Source organism: Callionymus lyra, chromosome 1 (genome assembly GCF_982586985.1).
Source record: "Callionymus lyra chromosome 1, fCalLyr1.hap1.1, whole genome shotgun sequence".
NCBI classification, from domain to species: domain Eukaryota; kingdom Metazoa; phylum Chordata; class Actinopteri; order Syngnathiformes; family Callionymidae; genus Callionymus; species Callionymus lyra.
In genome coordinates, this window is record NC_141818.1 from 50,401,929 (window position 1) to 50,418,274 (window position 16,346).

General features: G+C 37.0%; 1 protein-coding gene across 1 annotated transcript in view; it reads left to right on the forward strand.

Moving 5' to 3' along the window:
- Positions 1-1,457: 1,457 nt before the first annotated feature.
- LOC148090065 (neurogenic locus notch homolog protein 1-like) overlaps positions 1,458-16,346 on the forward strand; it is an 80,173-nt gene continuing 65,284 nt past the window's right edge. The window contains exons 1-2 of the mRNA XM_087811638.1: positions 1,458-1,651; positions 3,563-3,644. Of these exons, the coding sequence (XP_087667764.1) occupies positions 1,603-1,651; positions 3,563-3,644 (131 nt within the window). The 5' untranslated portion in view covers positions 1,458-1,602. The remainder of the gene's footprint in view (positions 1,652-3,562; positions 3,645-16,346) is intronic.

The following is a 16,346-nucleotide window of genomic DNA, read 5'->3' on the forward strand; positions in this document are numbered from 1 at the left end:
ATATGGTTTAAATTTTAATGAATGTTTGAAGTGTGTCAGGGTTGAACTTAAAACAGACTTTGGTTGTAAATAAAAGAAATATCATCCATTTAAATATAAAGATATGTATCTTGTATACATTAATAAACATGTCACACAGTCGATTCACAATAATCAGAGGAAATAAATAAAAATGATTCCAATAAGTTACTAAATGTGGCCCCTCTTGTAGGGTAATTATGGTGCTAATATTAGCGTTAGCATCACCTCTGATTTTCTTTCTAATAAACACTGCTTGATTCTTCAAAAAAAAATCAATCTTTGATAAAATAGTTTCATAAGTTAACTTGATCATAAGTTAACTTGATCATAACATAACATGATCATAACTTAACTTGACCATAACTACACCTGATCATAATTTAACTTGATCATAACTTAACCTCATCATAACTATACTTGATCGTAATTCAACTTGATCGTAATTAAACTTGATCATAATTAAACTTGATCAAAACTAAAGTTGATCATAACTTAACTTGATCAAAACTTAACTTGATCACAACTAAACTTGATCATAATAAAACTTGATCATAACTTAACTTGATCATAACTAAACTTGATCATAACTTAACTTGATCATAATTAAACTTGATCATAACTTTACTTGATCATGAATAAACTTGATCATAAGTTAAGTTGTTCAAAACTTAACTTGATCACAACTAAAATTGATCATAATTAAACTTGATCATAACTAAACTTGATCATAACAAAACTTGATCATAACTACACTTGATCATAACTTAACTTGATCATAACTTAACTACTTCATAAATAAAGTTGGTCATAACTTGACTTGATCATAACTAAACCTGATGATAACTTGACTTGGCCATTATTAACCAATCATCATAAATAAAGTTGATCATAACTAAACTTGATCATAACTAAACTTGATCATAACTAGACTTGATCATAACTAAACTTGATCATAACTAGACTTGATCATAACTAGACTTGGTCATTACTAAACTAATCATCATAAATAAAGTTGGTCAAAACTAAACTCGACCATAACTGAATTTGATCATTATTAAACTTGATCATAACTTAACTGGATCATAACTAGATTTGGTCATTACTAAACTAATCATCATAAATAAAGTTGATCATAACTAAACTCAACCATAACTGAATTTGATCATAACTTAACTTGATCATAACTTAACTTGATCATCGATACGTTTCTTCATGAATAAATGTGCCATAACTAAACTAACGAGATTTAAATTTGAATTAACTTAAACTGAACTTGATCATATCTCTCGCCAGTGAACATCAAACTTTGTCAACCAGTTGGTTGAGCAGCAGCAGAAATAAACGCCCTCAGACACAACAGGGCGGCATCATCATCATCATCATCATCATCTTCCTCTTCATCCTCCTCATCCTCGGGTCACTCTCAGCCCGCGAGCTCGAGTGCAAACATCTCCAGCGACCAGAGAAACTTTGTGGACTTGTATCGACTCTGGGATCTAGTTCTTCTTGACGCCAGGACGAGACGCGCATGTGGATCTATGAGTCCTCGTGGATCTGCGGAAACTTTCTAAACTCGAAGGAATGTATATTTTGTTCACTTTTTTCTTGTCGCTGATCGCACTGACACGAGGTGAGAACTTTCATTCAACTCCTTCATCTTTGACGCTCGTTCGAACGAGTTCAGTGTAGAAGTTAATAAAGTTTAAATTCGTGCGTGTGCAGGTTTGTTCCGAGTCACCTGTTCACGACCCGCTTTACATGTCACTGATAACAATGTGAATGGATGTGTTTATTATACAGTATGATGAACTTTTTTTACTGCGCTTTGGTTCGAACTATTTCTAACGCGTTTTTACGTAATTCAAACATGTTTTACGTATTAAATCGTACGTTAAAACGCGTTTGAAATACGTCCAGACATGTTTGAAATACGTTATAACGTGTTTTAAATACGTCCAGACATGTTTGAAATACGTTATAACGTGTTTTAAATACGTCCAGACATGTTTGAAATACGTTATAACGTGTTTTAAATACGTCCAGACATGTTTGAAATACGTTATAACGTGTTTTAAATACGTCCAGACATGTTTGAAATACGTTATAACGTGTTTTAAATACGTCCAGACATGTTTGAAATACGTTATAACGTGTTTTAAATACGTCCAGACATGTTTGAAATACGTTATAACGTGTTTTAAATACGTCCAGACATGTTTGAAATACGTTATAACGTGTTTTAAATACGTCCAGATATGTTTGAAATACGTTATAACGTGTTTTAAATACGTCCAGACATGTTTGAAATACGTTATAACGTGTTTTAAATACGTCCAGACATGTTTGAAATACGTTATAACGTGTTTTAAATACGTCCAGACATGTTTGAAATACGTTAAAACGCGTTTGAAATACGTCCAGACATGTTTGAAATACGTTATAACGTGTTTTAAATACGTCCAGACATGTTTGAAATACGTTATAACGTGTTTTAAATACGTCCAGACATGTTTGAAATAAATTATAACGTGTTTTAAATACGTCCAGACATGTTTGAAATACGTTATAACGTGTTTTAAATAAGTCCAGACATGTTTGAAATACGTTATAACGTGTTTTAAATACGTCCAGACATGTTTGAAATACGTTATAACGTGTTTTAAATACGTCCAGACATGTTTGAAATACGTTATAACGCGTTTTAAATACGTCCAGACATGTTTGAAATACGTTATAACGTGTTTTAAATACGTCCAGACATGTTTGAAATACGTTATAACGTGTTTTAAATACGTCCAGACATGTTTGAAATACGTTATAACGTGTTTTAAATACGTCCAGACATGTTTGAAATACGTTATAACGTGTTTTAAATACGTCCAGACATGTTTGAAATACGTTATAACGTGTTTTAAATACGTCCAGACATGTTTGAAATACGTTATAACGTGTTTTAAATACGTCCAGACATGTTTGAAATACGTTATAACGTGTTTTAAATACGTAAAAACACGTTTAAACGTGTGATCGAGAATCACAGTCAAACAAATACAATCACATTTGCAGAACTTCCGTATTTATCTGCTCAGTTATGCATTTATAATATAATAAATCATGTTTTATTGTCTAATATAATGTATATTTAATGCTAAACTTGTTGATACGAGTGCGTATATATTATGCATTTGTGTATATTTGTGTAAAAAATAGGTGACAATTTGCAACAAACTGAAGAATAATAAAAAGTTAAGGAATTAAAAAAAATAGATATTTTACTTCTTACTTGTCTAATTTTAACCAAAGTGTTTTCTTTCTTTTTTTTCCTTTTAATTTGGTTTTATTTTTATTTAGTTTGCATTTACAAATATTGTCATATATTAAATAAACTCACGCGGCAACGTCTCACTCTGAGCGGTCACGTGACCATTTCTTCTTAAAGTTGTGTGACGTCAAGAAGTTTAGATAAATGAATAAATAGATGGATAGATGGTTTGCACCATAACGTGATGGACGTGTGAGATGAACCTGTGACTCTCCGCAGGCCTGAGATGTTTCCTGCACAGCGAGGCGTGTCAGAACCAGGGCCAGTGTGAGTCTGGTCCAGATGGAAGCAGCGAGTGCAAGTAAGTCCTGACACTTGTTGGTCTGGACGTGTGTCACTGAGATCCAACTCTTCTCTCTCTCTGTCTGAGCGACAAACTCTCTCAGCCCTTAAATCTTGTTTTCTTTTCTTCTGGAGCGACAGCTGCACCTCCATTGTTCTCTGCTGCCATTAATTCTGTGTGACTAATCTGGGTGAGGCTTCCCAGAGAGACCCTCAGACTCACCCCCTTAACTCCCCCCCCCCCTCCGGAGTTAGTCCCTGGACCCTGTCGCTGGTCTTCTATTTTTACTGGACCGTGTCATCGTCCAACACTGTGACCACTGATTCCACCAACATGGTCACAGCTTCAACCCTGGACTTCATTTGCTCTGAATCCACCTCTGAGGTCTCGCTCGTGCCCCCCAGACTCCCTCCTCCTCACCGGGCCACAAAGCCATCATTGTGCCCTGCTATGTCCTCCTCCTCTATTCCTCCTCCTCTTCATCTCCTCCTCCTCATACTCACCTCCTCTTCTCTTCCTCCTTTTCCTCCTCTTTCTCTTCTCTTCTCTTCCTCCTTATTCTCCTCTTCCTCCTCTATTTCTCCTCCTCATACTCACCTCCTCTTCTCTTCCGCTTCCTTCTTGTCCTCATCTTCCTCCTCCGCTTCTCTTCCTCCTCTCTTCTCTTCCTCCTTATCCTTCTCTTCCTCCTCTTCTTCTCTTCCTCCTCCTCTTCTCTTCCTCCGCCTCGTCCTCCTCTTCTTCCTCTATTCCTCCACCTCCATTCCTCCTCCTCCTAAGTGGACAGTGATTTATAGTGATATACAGTGATATACAGTAATATTCAGTGATATACAGTGATATACAGTGATATACAGTGATATTCAGTGATATACAGTGATATACAGTGATATACAGTGATATTCAGTGATATACAGTGATATACAGTGATATACAGTGATATTCAGTGATATACAGTGATATACAGTAATATTCAGTGATATACAGTGATATACAGTGATATACAGTAATATTCAGTGATATACAGTGATATACAGTGATATACAGTAATATTCAGTGATATACAGTGATATACAGTGATATACAGTGATATTCAGTGATATACAGTGATATACAGTGATATACAGTGATATTCAGTGATATACAGTGATATACAGTGATATTCAGTGAAATACAGTGATTTATAGTGATATACACTGATATACAGTGATATACAGTGATATACATTGATATACAGTGATTTACAGTGATATACAGTGATAAACAGTGATATACACTGATGTACACTGATATAAAGTGATATACAGTGATTTATAGTGATATACAGTGATATACAGTGATTTATAGTGATATACACTGATATACACTGATGTACACTGATATACACTGATGTACACTGATATAAAGTTATATACAGTGATATACAGTGATTTATAGTGATATACAGTGATATACATTGATATACAGTGATATACATTGATATACAGTGATTTACAGTGATATACAGTGATATACAGTGATTTACAGTGATATACAGTGATATACACTGATGTACACTGATATAAAGTGATATACAGTGATATACAGTGATATACAGTGATTTATAGTGATATACAGTGATATACAGTGATATACAGTGATTTATACTGATATACACTGATATACACTGATATACACTGATGTAAAGTGATATACAGTGATATACAGTTATATACAGTGATATACAGTGATATACAGTGATTTATAGTGATATACAGTGATATACATTGATATACAGTGATATACAGTGATATACATTGATATACAGTGATATACAGTGATATACAGTGATATACAGTGATATACATTGATATACAGTGATATACAGTGATATACATTGATATACAGTGATATACAGTGATATACAGTGATATACAGTGATATACATTGATATACAGTGATATACAGTGATATACATTGATATACAGTGATATACAGTGATATACAGTGATATACAGTGATATACATTGATATACAGTGATTTTTTTTAATTTTTTTTTAGAATCCCTTATTAGTCCCGCGAGGGGAAATTCAACCATTCACACATACTTATTTACAGTTATATACAGTGATATTCAGTGATATACACTGACATACACTGATGTACACTGATATAAAGTGATATACATTGATATACAGTTATATACAGTGATATACAGTGATAAACAGTTATATACAGTGATATACAGTGATATACAGTGATATACAGTGATATTAAGTGATATACACTGATATACACTGATATAAAGTAATATACAGTGATATACAGTGATATTCAGTGATATACAGTGATATACAGTGATATATATTGATATACAGCGATAAACAGTGATATACAGTGATATACAGTGATATACAGTGATATACAGTGATATACAGTGCTAAACAGTGATATACAGTGATGTTAAGTGATATACAGTGATATACAGTGATAGTCAGTGATATTCAGTGATATACACTGACATACACTGATATAAAGTGATATACAGTGATATACAGTGATGTACAGTAATATACAGTGATATTAAGTGATATACACTGATATACACTGATATAAAGTAATATACAGTGATATACAGTGATATTCAGTGATATACAGTGATATATATTGATATACAGCGATAAACAGTGATATACAGTGATATACATTGATATACAGTGATATACAGTGATATTAAGTGATATACACTGATATACACTGATATAAAGTAATATACAGTGATATACAGTGATATTCAGTGATATACAGTGATATACAGTCATATATATTGATATACAGCGATAAACAGTGATATACAGTGATATACAGTGATATACATTGATATACAGTGATATACAGTAATATACAGCGCTAAACAGTGATATACAGTGATGTTAAGTGATATAAGGTAAGGTAAGGTAAGGTAAGGTAAAACTTTATTGATCCCTCAGGAGGTCTCCTTTGGGAAATTGTTTTTTTACAATAGCCAGCAATTTTTCATAAACAATAAAAAATAATACATAAAAAATAAAATAAGAAGAACATAAAGAGGAAGAACAAGATGACACAATCTAAGTCTAAAGACAAAGACAAAGAACATAGGTCAAGGAAAGAAAAACAACAAAGACAAAGATACAAAGACTAACATGGAACAGAACATCCAGATACTCTCACTCCACTCCTGCCCCCGAACTCAGAATTGTACAATTTAATAGCCCGAGGGATGAATGAGTCCCTGAGTCTATTTGTTTTGCACCTGGGTAGGAGCATTCGTGCACTCATTCTGCTTCTCTGCTCACTGATGACAGTGCTGTCATCGTCCATGATGGACAGTAGTTTGTTCAATGATCTCCTCTCAGCAACACATATACAGTGTATATACGTGTATATACGTGTATATACGTGTATACAGTGATATACAGTGATATACAGTGATGTTCAGTGATATACATTGATATACAGTGATGTTCAGTGATATACAGTGATGTTCAGTAATATAAAGTGATATACATTGATATACAGTGATATACAGTGATATTCAGTGATATACAGTGATATAATGTGATGTTCAGTGATATACATTGATATACAGTGGTGTTCAGTGATATACAGTGATAAACATTGATATTCAGTGATATACATTGATATACAGTGGTGTTCAGTGATATACAGTGATAAACATTGATATTCAGTGATATACATTGATATACAGTGGTGTTCAGTGATATACAGTGATAAACATTGATATTCAGTGATATACAGTGATATACAGTGATGTTCAGTGATATACAGTGATAAACATTGATATTCAGTGATATACAGTGATATACAGTGATGTTCAGTGATATACAGTGATATACAGTGATATACAGTGATTTTCAGTGATATACAGTGATATACAGTGATGTTCAGTGATATACAGTGATATACAGTAATATACAGCGCTAAACAGTGATATACAGTGATATTCAGTGATATACAGTGATATACAGTGATATACATTGATATACATTGATATACAGTGATATACAGTGATATACAGTGATATACAGTGATATTCAGTGATATACAGTGATATACAGTGATGTTCAGTGATATACAGTGATATACAGTAATATACAGCGCTAAACAGTGATATACAGTGATATTCAGTGATATACAGTGATATACAGTGATATTCAGTGATATACAGTGATATACAGTGATATACAGTGATGTTCAGTGATATACAGTGATATACAGTGATGTTCAGTGATATACAGTGATATTCAGTGATATACACTGATATACAGTGATATACAGTGATGTTCAGTGATATACAGTGATATACAGTAATATACAGCGCTAAACAGTGATATACAGTGATATTCAGTGATATACAGTGATATTCAGTGATATACAGTGATATACAGTGATGTTCAGTGATATACACTGATATACAGTGATGTTCAGTGATATACACTGATATACAGTGATATACAGTGATATACAGTGATATACATTGATATCCAGTGATATACAGTGATATACATTGATATACAGGGATTTATAGTGATATACAGTGATAGTCAGTGATATACAGTGATGTTCAGTGAAATACACTGATATACAGTGATATACAGTGATATACAGTGATATCCAGTGATATCCAGTGATATACATTGATATACAGTGATTTACAGTGATATACAGTGATATACAGTGATGTTCAGTGATATACAGTGATATACAGTGATATACAGTGATATACAGCGCTAAACAGTGATATACAGTGATATTCAGTGATATACAGTGATATACAGTGATATACACTGATATACAGTGATATACATTGATATACAGTGATATACATCGATATCCAGTGATATACAGTGATATACATTGATATACAGGGATTTATAATGATATACAGTGATATACATTGATATACAGTGATATACAGTGATATACAGTGATATACAACTCCGAGGGTTGAATAACAAACAAAAATGCTACATGACACTCATACACACTTTCTACACTCGTAGTATTTCAAGTGCGACGTCAGTTGTTGATGGACTGACAGTGATGTTGACAGAAACCAAGATTAAAATGTTGTTTGAATAACATAACGATGATGAATAAGAGGCTGAAGTGTCGATGCTTCAGTTTCATATGGACTGACGTCTACGTGACGTGCCTGGAACACCTTCTCGTCTCCACGACGACCTCAAATGTATCTGCACAGCTCTTCAAGAAGGTCTGATCTGAGGAGAGCGACGGAGTTAATCCACAGCAGGGAAAATAACTCTGAGATTCCAGAGGCAACAGAATCAAAGAGACGAGTGACGGCTGAGGGAGGAGGAGCTGAGAGATCCTGAGAGATCCTGAGAGATCCTGAGAGATCCTGAGAGATCCTGAGAGATCCTGAGAGATCCTGAGAGATCCTGAGAGATCCTGAGAGATCCTGAGAATGTCCTTCATGAAAAATGATACATTTAATATCAGTAAATAAACCTCCGAAGCTCTTATGTCTCGAAACCAACAGCTGAACATAAACGTCATGTTTTAAAGTCAAATACTACAGTGTAATACTACGGCGTCTCGAGGAGTGATACTACTGAGCTTTGCGGTGAAATACTGCGTAGACTCGTGGAGAAATACAACGGAACCTCGTGGAGAAATACTTTAAATACTACTGGAGAAATACTACAGAGAGTCATGGAGAAATACTATAAATACTTTTGGAGAAATACAATGGAAACTCGTGGAGAAATACTATGAATACTCTTGGAGAAATTCTATGAATATTCATGGAGCAATACTATGGAACCTTGCGGAGAAATACTATACATACTCTGTGGAGAATTCTACAGAGACTTGTGGAGAAATTCTACAGAACCTCGCAGAGAAATAATATTTATAGTTGTGGAGTAATACTATGGAGTCTCGTGAAGAAATACTGCAAAGCTTTACCGAGAAACACCACAAAGACTTGTGGAGAAATACTACAGAGCCTCGCAGTAATACTATGAGGGCTCAATATGTGATTTTGTTGTTTAACGAAGTTGTACTAAAACATTTTGACAAATTTTGAGCGTTGTTTACCAGATAAACTTCTTCGAGGTCAGAAGGTTCAACCAGAGTTTCATATACATAATGTGCTCTGTTGATTTTTAATAACATTTAAGGATTTTAAGTGAAAACTATTGTCCGAAAACTACACTATTAGATCCTCGTCCTGCTCTGAGTTGAAATATAAGTCAGTCCTTGTCTGTCCAGAGCTTCTTCAATGGAACTTCTGTCCGCTGTGGTCAGATGAGTCCATCTGAACCTTGGCTAACACACACACACACACACACACACCCATCTTCATTCAAAGTCAGGAAGGGCCTCAGGGAAGAAAAGATGGTGTATCTGATCATATCATCAGAGCCGTTCTAAGGCCACTGGTGTTCGGTTCCTCAGGTGTTTGGACGATGAGACTTGAACGATGGCTCTCCATCGACTTTACTAGCATGTAAGTGGACATCTCTGGGTACAAACCACTCGTGGTGTTCCTCTCCTCCCTCCGAGCCGGACCACCTGTCCCTCGGTTCTTCACCCAGCAGCTCCATAATACCCAGCGTTACTCCTGGTTCTGTTCAGACAAGAGCGACTCTGTCTGCTCACTTGGCCGAGTCTCAGATATTTCAGAAGAATGAAGGTTGTTGTTGAAGGTTCAAGACGTTGATGTTGACACTTTTCAAAGGTGAAGGTTTTATTCTTGATGACGGCGTTGATTTTTGAAAGTTAGTGACCTCCTGCTTTAAAACACTATTGCTGAAGAAAACCTACGTCCACTATTGTTTTAACTAGTGCTGCACGATAATGGAAATATGTGCGATATTCGATATTATTGTCTTGAAGTGCGATATCGATATTAATGCAAATTTTTTCTTTTCACCTAAAAATTTAGCCGCATGCGTCCGGGGGTCGGGGGTCGGGGGTTTAAAGAAGGAAAACAATGCAATATTTCCAATTCGTTTATTTCCGGCTTCGGTTCCGACATGATACATGATTTGGCGGGAAACTGATGCTGGTCCCGCAAAACTGAGCGTTATAAGTGACATCAGAGAGGAGCCGCCGGCGCTTCGCGATATCACCAAATCAATAATAAATACACCTCCTTGTACACGCACACATAACACTTTATAAATGACGCTAACAACTTAGCTCGTTAGCATACGGTAGAAGACGGACAGGTTTGTTTGGAAGTTCACGATCTTATAAGAAAACAACTGAGACGAGATGAAAAGTTCTTACAATATGTTGCTTTAACAAAGGAGGTTGAAAGAGACGAGTGACTGGATCACTAGTGTTTGACTAGATCATAAGTTAGTATTACTTCTGTGTATAAACTGCCTAGCAAGCTGCGCCGCTCATTTCACCGACAGACGGAGACGTAAACAACAACGAGACATAGAAGTACAAATTGACAACTTTACAGAACGTGACACTGATTGATTCAAGTGCACATTTAAGAAATGCTTGATTTAAACAATAGAAAATTATAAATTATTGTACATGTTTTCGATGTGCATATTGCACGTGCCAATATCGCGATATCCATATTTTTTCGATAAATCGTGCAGTCCTAGTTTTAAGGTATTTAAATTAGTTTGTTACAAATGACCTCTATGACATCATCATTTGACATGAAATACTTTTATAAGTGCAGTCGTCGCTCATCAAATTGCGGTCTGGCTCTTTTTTTTACACATTTAATACACACTGATCTGTTAACTGAAGACTGATTGTTCGCTACAGTACTGTATTTAAATTGTAAATTAATGTTGCTCGGTCAAAATTAGTCAACAGCTGTGATTGGTCGACTGGGCTGCAAAGCATTATGGGAGCTGTTCAGGTCATTGTTTCTAAGGTGGTAAAAAACGTAAAAAACCCCTCAATAAACGAGGGACCACTGCATAGAGGAAGTGATGTCATCATTCATTAGTTACCATGGAACCGTCTATTTCCTCCTGGAGCCACCTTCAGACAAGCTCGAGTGGTTCCCAGCCTCGTAAAGTGGGCAGTGGCTGCAGTCATTAGAGTGGGGACACACACCCACACACACACACACACACACACACCCACACTCACACGCCCACACACACACACACACACACTGACCGAGAAAAGGGTCTTTCCCATGGGCCAAGTCTTTAATGCTCCCAAACAAACAGTGTCTCTAATGAAGGCGTCCAGATGTTGTGCAGGTCGTCTCTCCTGCACCATCAGAGAGGACGGAGGAGAAGAATGGACGAAGCCAAAGGAGAGGCAGAACCAGAAACATCTCCCCTGTAATTTTGCGAGCTGAGGGGGTTTTGGTGGTTTCCAAACCCAGCTTTTTTTCCCCTGCGAGGTTGAAGTTATTTCTGTCCGACTGGAGTCAATTGATATTACTGACGTCCAAGTTAAGTTCTCTAACTGCTAGTTAATCGACCGCCATCAAACCGAGGGAGGAGATGAACGAGTGAAGGATCCTCCTCAGGAGTCTTCAAAGATGATACTGAACCACAACCACTTAAAGAACATCTCATGATTCTAGATCGTAAAATATGAGGCAGAAAAACATCAAGTTTGGATTTACAGACAAAGAGAATAAATACTTAGTAGATAATAATATTAAATAATGAAAACAAGTGAAGAAAAAAGACTCTATTTTGAAAATGGGGTCCTCGGTACATAAGCTAATGGTGTGTTTTTTTTTCTTTAACATCATGAAGTTTAGATCTAAAAAAAACCTTCGACAAATACAAACCATATGATCAGTAGCTACTACACAATTACATGTATAAGCAGCTCTTTATTTATTCGCCGCCCACGTATTCTCTACTTCATTCTACTCGAGGATTACCATCCAGATCTGAACTTTTGAACTTCAAATAAGGTTCACGTGATTATTGACCCTCGATCTGTTGCCGGGTGATAATTATGGTTCAAGAGACTCGAATCATTTCAGTTTAATCTGTGTTTTTAAGCCGAACGATCGAAGGATCGTCCGCAGACGTCGACTCTATGCTGATGACACGACGACGTTCTTACGGTCAAATGCTCAGCCGTGATGAATTATGTTAATTAGAGACCTGGAACCAGACCCTGACCTGGTCTCCCACAGAGATTCTCACAGGAATCAAACATCTGCACACATAAGCTCCTTTACTGAGCTCTAGCGGATACAGTGCGGCGACAGCGGCTCTTTGTTTGCGCTCGCATGGGCAGCTACCACGTCGGAAAAGATGGCAGATGGCAGATTGAGGCCGATCCGCAGGAAAAACCCCTTCATCCCGACGCCTGGCAAAAAAGGCTAAATGTCAGCACAACATCTGCTGGGCCGCCGGTGTAACGCATCCCATCGGTGTTGCCGTTGCCAGGGGCGACACCGAAGGAGAGTCGACCCCGAGCCTGCAGGAGAACAATGAAGAGCTTCCAGGCCGGGACGACGGAGGAGATAATAACAGTATCGGACGCAGATAATTCCACTGCCGTCACACGACACCTCCGACATTCTCGCTTCTGATTCCCGAACCCTCCTGACACGTCGCCCTCGCTTTACCTCGGCCGAGGTGGTTCCACCTGCCGGGGCTGGGAACAGTGGAAGCAGCTGCTTCGCCTCTTTATCTTCTCGGCATCGTTCGGCTCCGTTTGAAACTCACAGGAGCCGCGAATGTGCCGAGTCTGCATTTAACAGACGCTTGTTAAGTCGATTCTCAGGCTCGCGTGTGACACGCTCGACTTCACGTGCACTTCAGGCTCGACTTCACGTGCACTTCAGGCTCGACTTCACGTGCACTTCAGGCTCGACTTCACGTGCACTTCGCACTCGACCTCGCGCTCGGGGGTGTTCAGTGTGTTCAGGTAAAGGTGCGACTAACGTGTGAAACGCTGGCGTCGACTCGTGGGATGTTGAACGCTGGTGTGACTTTCTTCAGCTGCAACACTTTATTCCACACACAGAAAATATTTTAGTTATATTTATATATTCTGTTGTGCAGTGATGAAGTTGTTTGGACTGAAAGAAATCTATAAAATAACTCAAATTTATTTAAAAATATATTAAAATTAATGTTTAAACAATGTTAATGTTGGTGTTGTGATAGTGTAGTAACAAGTATATATGTGTAGTATTGTCCAGTACTTGACTCTGGTGTTGTGATAGTGTAGTAAAAAGTATATATGTGTAGTATTGTCCAGTACTTGACTCTGGTGTTGTGATAGTGTAGTAACAAGTATATATATGTGTAGTATTGTCCAGTACTTGACTCTGGTGTTGTGATAGTGTAGTAACAAGTATATATATGTGTAGTATTGTCCAGTACTTGACTCTGGTGTTGTGATAGTGTAGTAACAAGTATATATATGTGTAGTATTGTCGAGTACTTGACTCTGGTGTTGTGATAGTGTAGTAACAAGTATACATGTGTAGTATTGTCCAGTACTTGACTCTGGTGTTGTAATAGTGAAGTAACAAGTATATATGTGTAGTATTGTCGAGTACTTGACTCTGGTGTTGTGATAGTGTAGTAACAAGTATATATGTGTAGTATTGTCCAGTACTTGACTCTGGTGTTGTAATAGTGAAGTAACAAGTATATATGTTTAGTATTGTCGAGTACTTGACTCTGGTGTTGTGATAGTGTAGTAACAAGTATATATGTGTAGTATTGTCGAGTACTTGACTCTGGTGTTGTGATAGTGTAGTAACAAGTATATATATGTAGTATTGTCCAGTACTTGACTCTGGTGTTGTAATAGTGAAGTAACAAGTATATATGTGTAGTATTGTCCAGTACTTGACTCTGGTGTTGTGATAGTGTAGTAACAAGTATATATGTGTAGTATTGTCCAGTACTTCACTCTGGTGTTGTGATAGTGTAGTAACAAGTATATATATGTGTAGTATTGTCCAGTACTTGACTCTGGTGTTGTGATAGTGTAGTAACAAGTATATATGTGTAGTATTGTCCAGTACTTGACTCTGGTGTTGTAGTATTTACAGACCACATGACTCTTGACGAAGTCATAACTGCTTTCATTTGTTTTCAAACCAAAATATGTCCAAACATCAGCTTTAAAAGCTTCTGGAGTCACTGTATCCTCTCGTCCTCAGTCCTCTTCAAGATCTGACAACGTTTTATCGATACCATTTTGTATAAAAACCCAGTGATATCTTGAAGTGTATGGATATTTTCTCAGCCCTTCTACACACAGTGGTGATGCGTGAACGACTCGTTGAAGTGAACGACGGGTTCGACTCCCAGCATCCCTTTCAAGTAGGCGTGGTCAAAGTACGGCCCGGAGGCACTTTGACTTCCCTCACACTCTCCCCAAGAGGTCACGAGAGAGAAAACATGAAATTGTAGTGAAACATTTTATTTTCATTAGTTTTAATTATTCAGGACTAGTTCAACTCTAACAACAGCTTCAAATGACTATATCATCAGATTATATCACGAAAATAAAGTAACAATTTAACACTTTCATGACATGTTACTACTGTATAAACAACATTTTCTATAATGTTTTCTCACTGTGCTTTAGTTTTCATCATCCTTAAGATCTTTGTCTCTTCAAGACACAAGTGTGTTGTGTTGTTGGTTCCATCATGTGTGATGTTGAGGTGTTTTGTGTTGCGCTGATGAAAGAATAATCCAACAATAACTGGAATATTCTGGTCGTTGTTTTAATAACTGTCGCGTGAAACTAGTGTCCGGTCAAAATTATGACGCAACAGTTTTAATCCTTCATCATACTGAAGGGTCAAGGGTCAAAAGCTCCAAGGTCATAGGTCAAATAAGCCCGGTACTAATCAATGGTAATTAGGATTTAATGCTTGAGCTCCTGGTCGTCCAGGTTTGAAGAGAGTGATGGTGAGAGGAGGAGAAGAGGAGGAGAGGAGGGTTTAAATGGGAGGAGGAGGAATAGAAAGAAGAGGAAGAAAGAAGGAAGAAAGAAGGAGGAATAGAGGAGGCGGGGCCTGGAACAGCAGCTGCAGCTCATTCACATTCACACCTGCTCGTCCTCTCCAACCTCAGCTCAGACATTTCCTCACATCAACTGTTAACATGATGGAACTGATCTTCTCAGACACCGACGGAAACATGGAGGTGAAGAAAAGTTACCTCAGGACAACAATCATAACGTTTCATCTTTTCTTTGTTGTTTCTTGTGTTTGAACGAAGGATTCAGTTCATCGTTTAAATGATAAAAAATACACGTTTAAGTGATAAACTTCAAACTTCTCTCGTGTCGACTACTGTTGATTATCTTCAGAGTCATGTGTTCTTTTAAAGACAAAAACGTTTGTTTATTTTAGTGTAGCGACTGGAGCTCAGTTGTCTTCGTCTTCAGACGGGTCTCGAATCTGCGATCTCGAGGTGAACTGCCGTGAGCTGTAGCACTGAACTGATGACGTGATCATAGTAAAATAGATTAACTTAAAGATTTAAATTCATCCGTGATACCACTAGATTTTTTCCTGGCCACAAATGTTTTTATTTTTATTTTACCATGACGTGTCTGGGGCTCGTTCCTGTCCATGTCAACTCTATTCAACTACATGGAGGCGTATCCGCCTCCTACTGGCGGGACAGTGTCATCGCAGCATTTGTTTACAAATCCTGTTGCGAAGTTTGTGCTGCTTGGCTTATCAGTTTTTATGGATTTGAGCATTTACTTAT